Consider the following 8510-nt stretch of genomic DNA (forward strand, 5'->3'; position numbering starts at 1 on the left):
GGCAGTGGTGGTAGCTGTCGCTTCGGAGAAGTCTGACGGTCTGTCGGAGTAGGAGATCGCGTTGTCCGTCCAGATTGGGCAGCAGTAGCCTTAGACCTTCGTCGCCGACGCGAGCGTCGTTTATTTCTCGCCACATCAGCGTCCTCTTTGTGCGTTGAGCCGTCCCGTACCATCTGTTTCATGACGCTACATTCCTTTTTCACCAATGGACAGTCCCTTGATGAGGCTTCGTGTGATCCATGGCAGTTGGTACATTTCAGGGCAGTTGCTCGGCAGGATTCCGCATTGTGTGGCTCTGCACAGCGGGGGCAAATCGCCACGTTCCTGCAAACTCCGCTCACATGACCCATTTTTTGACATTTACGGCACTGGAGTGGTCGTGGTGTAAATGGACGGACCACGTGACGAAAGTGTCCGACCTTCACGTGGGATGGCAATATGTCGCCTTTGAAGACAATCTTTACGCAACGCGAGTTGCCCTGACGTGAGACTCGGACTATGTTGCTATGATCACTAACTTCCTTGATGAGCATTGGAAGGTCGCCACAAGGAATGGAGATGTCGACATCGTATATGACACCTACCACCAAGTCCTTGTTAAGTGGAAGGTGAGCTCGAACCTTGATACCCTGGTCAGAGCAAGCAGAGATGCCTGGTGTATAACGTCGATGGCCCAGACATTCTTGCGGGGGTTGACTCGAACATCCTTGATTTCGTTTGGAGCCAGAGACTCGAGTTTCCTCGAGATGGTCTGCCGATTCAGGTGTCTCAGATTGTCCGATGGCGTAACAGGCACAAATAAGACGGTGTAGTTCATTGAAGCCACCTTCGGCTTCACAGTAGATGCGGTTGAAGCTGGTGAAGCACCCATAGATCTTCGTTTTGGTTGACGAAGGTAAACAGGCGTGAATCCATCGTCGGAATCGTCACTGCTCGCCGAATACAGTTCGGTGGACTCACTGTCGGCGTCGCTGAGTTCGCTGTTCCGTTTCCTCGAGGGGCCCGCCGACGGCGGAGGCATGCCTGGAGGGTGTGCAGGCCAGTCTACTTCCAGTGTAGCCAAATAAAATACCGATGGCTACGCGAGGAACATGAAAAATCACCAAAAACTGTCACCCGGTAAACAAAGCGCTGTGCAGGAGGCACACTTCATCATCATCATCATCATCATCATCATCATCATCACCGAACAGATAGTAGTTTTATGGATTACTACTGCGCTTGTTTCATAATAATAATATCTGGGGTTTAACGTCCCAAAACCACGATATGATTATGAGAGATACCGTAGTGGAGGGCTCCGGAAATTTCCGACCACCTGGGGTTCTTTAACGTGCACCTAAATCTGAGTACACGAGCCTCAAACATTTTCGCTTCCATCGAAAATGCGAAAATGCAGCCGCCGCGGCCGGGATTCGATCCCGCGACCTTCGGGTCAGCAGTCGAGCGCCATAACCACTAGAACGCCGTGGTGGGGCACGCGCGCTTGTTTCACACAGACACTTCTTACATATTAACATGTTACATGCTACTCTGTACGTATTACGTATTACATTTTTGCTTAACAGTAATATTTCTTGCCGCATGGTAAGAAGTACTAAAATATACCGGCACGCTTTGCTACAGCAGTGGCGTAGTAAAAAATCATCGACCAGAGAAGTGGTATGTATATAGGCTTGCACAATAGTTTTGCATTCTGCGCACATCGATAGCCCAGAACAGCACTCGACTTGCACATGTCTGACTAAGCCTCTATCTGCCTTGCGTGTTTCGCAGGAGGGGCATCGGCAGCCCTTTCGGCGGTGAGCGGGAGCACGAGGCATGGCGCAGAGTCGGCCCATCAAGATGGTGGTGGTGGGAGACGGCATGGTGGGCAAGACATGCCTGCTGGTCGCTTTCACCACTGGAGCCTTTCCCGGCAACGACTACGAGCCCACCGTGTGAGCAGCGCCTTGCAACTCATCTGCACCATGCACAACCACGGCCACTCACCCGATATAAGAACACACAAAGTGTAGTAGGCGCACCCTCCGTATACATTCATCGAGTGGTCGTGCCAGACCAATGGCGTCCGTCGTGTCGGACCAATGGCGCCGGTCGTGTCGGACCAATGGCGCCGGTCGTGTCAGACCAATGGCGTCGGTCGTGTCAGGCCAATGGCGTCCGAGACATAGCATCGCGTGGTTGCGTCGCCTCAAACTATGTAGTTAACTTGGGTCAAATTAAGTAACTTTCGCAGATTGAACATTCGAATAAAAAATACATCATATTTTGATGTGTAATCATATATCCATTACCTTGTATGCTTTTAGAGAGAGAGAGAAAGAAGAAGACGTATCGAGGAATGACTGCAAAAAAAAGTTACGTGTGTTACTTGACGTTGATGATATGCATTAGAACCTCGTTTATACGTTCCCGTTTCGCACGATTTCCCGTTCCAGACGTTCGCGATATCGTTATCAAGCGAAACTACGCGATGTTCTGGCGAATTCGGATTGTACGTTTTCCCTGCGTTCCTTCTTCAAAAGCGTATGACGGAGGTTAATTAATTAGAGCGTGTTGCCGAGGTTAATTAATTTATGACTTAGTGTGACGGAGGTGGGGTTCCAGACGGGGACGCAGCCTCGAACCGAACGCGCTGGGAGACTGCACTGCTCAGCTTTGCTGTCGAGAACCAACTCTAGGCCGTGCAAAGGGCCGAGGAAGTTTCCAGAGCTCAAGGGTTCGTGGCCGACGCCTAGGCGGGGATATTCGCCCAAATACCCGAATAGCTTGCCTGATTCTTTAAAAATTAAGGTTGTTCTTTTGTTTTGTTACTCCTATTACGTTCATCCATGTTGTCATGTATGGCATTTGCTTGAATTTTTTTGTTCTATCTATTCGTATGTGTATCCACCCGTCCGTCGATCGGTTCATGCATGCATCTCTTCTTGCTGCCAACCTGCTTTATGCTTATAGGCCGCATGCAGAGTGATACTAAGTGTCGGGCGTACTGCTATTAACGGTGACCTATGTCTCTCGCACTCACCCTGACACGACACTGATTTGCAGCTTCGACAACTATGCGGGCAGTCTACTTGTGGACGGCATCACTGCCAACCTGACGCTGTGGGACACCGCGGGACAGGAAGACTACGAGAAGCTGAGGCCGCTTTCCTACCCTGGGGTCAGTAATTGATTGATTGATTGATTGATTGATTGATTGATTGATTGATTGATTGATTGATTGATTGATTGATTGATTGATTGATTGATTGATTGATTGATAAAAATGTACTGTATTCCAATTCGAATGAGTGACCTCGTGCGGAGCAGCAGAAAGGCGTAGCCTATGCACTGTAAAAATGGTGTTACGGAAAATGGCACACGCTATGTCGGTATTGCACAGAATTAAATTATCGTTCGTAGTACTTCATTTGTGAGAATTGACAGTCCTTATTTCAGTTTATGTATATGCTAGATGGTTGAATAGGGTTGTGTTGTATATGCAAGAGGAAGTGCATGCTGCTTTCCGTGTGTCGCGCTTGCATGCCCCGTGGAAACTATTCCGGCGACAGCTCATCCGTCTTCGTCTCTTGCGTGCAGTCGGACGTGTTCCTGCTGTGCTACAGCATCAGCAGCCAAGCGTCGTATAACAACATCTTGACAAAGTGGCAACCCGAGCTCAAACATCACTGCCCCTCGACGCCGTACGTCTTAGTGGGTACGGTTATTGTCGCATCAGTTCTTTTTTTCCTTGTCTTTTTCTATTGAAGCGCACTGCGGGACTTGTATATACAGTACCGAAACTTCAGTTGCAAGTGCCAACTGAAGTCATGTTATTGCACCGCACAATAGTTTATAAAGGTGCCAGCACCACCTACCAGCTCTGAACTTCTCACGCCCGCGGTTGACAACGCAGCTAACGTGGACCTTGTTTGGTCGTACACTGTCGGCTCCTGCAGTACATTTGTCATTTCGCTGAGAAACGTATAGCATTAATAGCACGTGCTTGTCTTGATCATTTTGTAGTGTCACGATCATCTACCACCATCGCTGTGCGCCTCTCGGGTAACTCGTGTAACGTGACTATATAGGGCACTCGAGTCACGAGGACAACAGAATGGTCTATAACTGGGTGATTCCACGTAAGATCGAACAATCGATGGCTGGTCGACCTCTCAAATTTATTTCAAAATTTTATATATTATTGCCTGATGAGTGGAAAGAAGAGATCCGCAATTTGTTTTGCCGCCAAAATTTTTTTCGAAGCACAGGAAATCAATAATGACGAAGAGGTGGAGTGGAGCGCTCATCCGCTCTGCTGTTTTGGCCAACTTTCATTATGAATTGCACAAAATATATTAAAGTTATGTAGCCGAAATTTCTTTAACTAAATATATGCATGTTTTTGCTTCTGCTCAGGTATTTTTAGTTTTGATGTGTAGTGTAGATGTTTTTATAAAAAACCTCAAAATTGGCCCAGGAAACGTTATTTTCTTTACTTTGAAGGTCTTTATCTCGAAAAATCCTTGTGACAGAGCGACAAAAAATGCGCATTACCTTTTTCGCATGCTTATCTACCACACTGCCAAATCTTATATTTATATACCTTTTCAGTAAAGAGATATTATCGGGCTAAGTTAAAGAAAACACCGGACAATGAAAACTTCTGACGACAATAAAAAAAAAACCATTTTTTATATTTCTTAAACTTTGTCCACTTATTCTCCTCCACATCAGCTTTCATAATCACTGAAAACATGTTGCATAATGTCGTTGCATTAATAGTTACGACCCCTCCAATGAGACCCTTAGGCAAGGATTGGCAATTCCGAATTCTTGCCCAGCAAGTGTATAAAATGCAGGCAGGATTGAATTGCTTTTTATTAAAAGGCCAGCAGGTACCGAAAAAGGTGTCGCCGGCACTGAAGACGTTAACTTTGAAATTATTTCGTCACTGCAGCGGCCACGAGCGCGGGGCTACCGAGCAGGCGCGCGCACCCGAGATGCTCGTTGTAAGAGACGGCGCAGTGAGAGCTCGTTTTCGCGTCCTCAGACCGATTGAGTTCGAAACAGCAACGCTTTCCGGTGACTTGAACGCACGTGCAGTGGAGCTTCGCTATTCTATCCGCACTCTGTTCGCATCGCAGCTGGGTGATTCCACGTAAGATCGAACAAACGATGGCTGGTCGACCTCTCAAATTTATTTCAAAATTTTATATATTATTGCCTGATGAGTGGAAAGAAAAGATCCGCAATTTGTTTTGCCGCCAAAATTTTTTTCGAACCACAGGAAATCAATAATGACGAAGAGGTGGAGTGGAGCGCTCATCCGCTCTGCTGTTTCGGCCAACTTTCGTTATGAATTGCACAAAATATATTAAAGTTAGGTAGCTGAAATTTATTTACCTAAATATATGCATGTTTTTGCTTCTGCTCAGGTATTTTTAGTTTTTATGTGTAGTGTATATGTTTTTATAAAAAACCTCAAAAATGGCCCAATCAGCAAAATTTTCTTTACTTTGAAGGTCTTTATCTCAAAAAAGCCTTGTAGCATAGCGACAAAAATTCTGCATTACGTTCTTCGCATGCGTATCTACCAAACTGCCAAATCTTGTATTTATATAGCTTTTCAGTAAAGAGATATGATCGGGCTAAGTTCAAGAAAACACCGAACAATGGAAACTTCTGACGACAATTAAAAAAAAAACCCATTTTTTAAATTTCTTAAACTTTGTCCACTTATTCTCCTCCACATCATCTTTCACAATCATTAAAAACATGTTGCATAATGTCGTTGCACTAATAGTTACGGCCCCTCTAATAAGACCCTTAGGCAAGGATGGGCAATTCCGACTTCTTGCCCAGCAAGTGTATAAAATGCAGGCAGGATTGACTTTCTTTTTACTAAAAGGCCAGCAGGTACCTAAAAAGGTGTCGCCGGCACTGAAGACGTTAATTTTGAAAATATTTGGTCACTGCAGCGGCCACGAGCGCGGAGCTACCGAGTAGGCGCGCGCGCACCCGAGATGCTCGTTGTAAGAGACGGCGCATTGAGAGCTCGTTCTCGCGTCCTCAGACCGATTGAGTTCGAAACAGCAACACCTCTCGGGTGACTTGAACGCACGTGCACTGGAGCTTCGCTATTCTATCCGCCCTCTGTTCGCATCTCAGCTAGGCGCTGATAACACGGCGGAGATGGAAGCAAGATGAAAACTCTATAAGGGAGCTATGAGCACTCGCTTCACGCACGCTGCTGCCACAGAAACTGCGCTGCGCCAGTTGCGATCAGTGGAAAGCATGAACGTGGCGCTCCAGTGGCAAAGCAAAATATGGATTGTCAAAGGAAAGAAAAGCAAAACTATCGGTAACCGGATGCGCTTGTCTATATTAGATGCCAGCAGCAGACGGCGTGAACTGGCCGCGTGTTCGGTGCGCTGTTCACACTTCATTCGGCGCGGATAGTTCTTGTGCTTTGCTCTTACTCTACTCCTCCTGTGCGTCTCATGACGAGAAAGTATAGCTCTCAATGAGTCTATTGTGGAGACTACCTTTCGAAGCACAAGAAGCTTACAGGAGTACTGACACGAATTTAAAAAAATTTCGAATTGTTGCTCTAAATAAAAATACTGGTGTCGAGAAACCTAAAACGACTATTGTGGTGCCTGGGAATGCATCCTATATTTTAATTAGCGCCACCTTAAATAGACACTTTCGGTTTCGATATCGAGGGGGTGGCTTCTCAGTGTCGTTTCATAGCAGTGTGACGTCACGGAGATACAGAAATTCGCGACGTACTAGCGGGAAATCCGTCATCTGCTCGTGGTGCAATAGACAACGATGAGTGAATTGTCGTCCAGTGACCCTGACAGTGATTTCTACAATTTAGGCTGCATGCAGGACGCAGAACTCGCGAACTCGGAGGAACTGTCTTGACTTGTCGGGATAATGTCCTTGCAGTATGGCTGGCTTGCAAATGCTCAGCGACGAAAACTTCAAAGTCAAATTAAAATATTTTATACGTGTTCTCCGACTCCAGTGTGTGGACAGCGTGGACACTGCATACCAGCGAAGCAAAAAATGTCCCTTTTGCGATGTCTCAAAATCGTGTCAGTGCTCCTTTAATTAATGCAAAGAAGCCAAAATTTCACAGAGTTACCTACCTAGACATAAATGCTTTGAAGGAGCGTTTAACGCCCGAAAGATCAGTGACTGTCAGTGAGACGGACTACTTGTGCTACGCGTGCTTTTGCTACCACTTCACGGAAGATCTTCACGGAACGCACTGTATAACGATGACATTCTTATGCCCCCTGAAAAAGAAATCGACGCAATTAACCAGATCACTGCGACTACCGGTGCACGTGCGTTCAAGTCACCCGAGAGGTGTTGCTGTTTCGAACTCAGTCGGTCTGAGGACGCGAAAACGAGCTCTCACTGCGCCGTCTCTTACAACGAGCATCTCGGGTGCGCGCGCGCCTGATCGGTAGCCCCGCGCTCGTGGCCGCTGCAGTGACCAAATATTTTCAAAATTAACGTCTTCAGTGCCGGCAACACCTTTTTAGGTACCTGCTGCCCTTTTAGTGAAAAGAAATTCAATCCTGCCTGCATTTTATACACTTGCTGGGCAAGAAGTCGGAATTGCCCATCCTTGCCTAAGGGTCTTATTGGAGGGGCCGTAACTATTAGGGCAACGACATTATGCAACATGTTTTTAATGATTGTGAAAGATGATGTGGAGGAGAATAGGTGGACAAAGTTTAAGAAATTTAAAAATGGGTTTTTTTTTTTAATTGTCGTCAGAAGTTTCCATTGTTCGGTGTTTTCTTGAACTTAGCCCGATCATATCTCTTTACTGAAAAGTTATATAAATACAAGATTTGGCAGTTTGGTAGATACGCATGTGAGGAACGTAATGCAGAATTTTTGTCGCTATGCTACAAGGCTTTTTTGAGATAAAGACCTTCAAACTAAAGAAAATTTTGCCGATTGGGCCATTTTTGAGGTTTTTTATAAAAACATCTACACTACACATAAAAACTAAAAATACCTGAGCAGAAGTAAAAACATGCATACATTTAGGTAAATAAATTTCAGCTACCTAACGTTAATATATTTTGTGCAATTCATAACGAAAGTTGGCCAAAACAGCAGAGCGGATGAGCGCTCCACTCCACCTCTTCGTCATTATTGATTTCCTGTGGTTCGAAAAAAATTTTGGCGGCAAAACAAATTGCGGATCTTTCTTTCCACTCATCAGGCAGTTATAATATAATCAATTTTGAAATAAATTTGACGAGAGTCGACCAGCCACGTTTGTCGATCTTACGTGGAATCACCCACTATGCGCTGAAATAAGGCTGAGATGGAAGCGAGATGAGAACTCTATAAGGGCGCATTGAGCGCTCGCTTCGCGCACGCTGCTTCATAGAACGCGCTGCGCGCGGTTGCGATTCAGTGGAAGCATTAACGCGGCGCTCTTAGTGGCAAAGCAAATACGGAATTTCAAAGGAAAGAAAGAAAAACTA

General features: G+C 45.9%; 1 protein-coding gene across 1 annotated transcript in view; it reads left to right on the forward strand.

Annotated features, from left to right (window-relative positions):
* The window catches only part of LOC119386943 (ras-related protein Rac1), a 65495-nt gene that overhangs the window by 45549 nt on the left and 11436 nt on the right, over window positions 1-8510 (forward strand). Inside the window, exons 2-4 of the mRNA XM_037654235.2 lie at window positions 1777-1940; window positions 3052-3166; window positions 3586-3703. Coding sequence (XP_037510163.1) covers window positions 1822-1940; window positions 3052-3166; window positions 3586-3703 — 352 coding nt within the window. The 5' untranslated portion in view covers window positions 1777-1821. The remainder of the gene's footprint in view (window positions 1-1776; window positions 1941-3051; window positions 3167-3585; window positions 3704-8510) is intronic.

This window comes from Rhipicephalus sanguineus, chromosome 3 (genome assembly GCF_013339695.2).
Source record: "Rhipicephalus sanguineus isolate Rsan-2018 chromosome 3, BIME_Rsan_1.4, whole genome shotgun sequence".
Classification (NCBI taxonomy): Eukaryota; Metazoa; Arthropoda; class Arachnida; order Ixodida; family Ixodidae; genus Rhipicephalus; species Rhipicephalus sanguineus.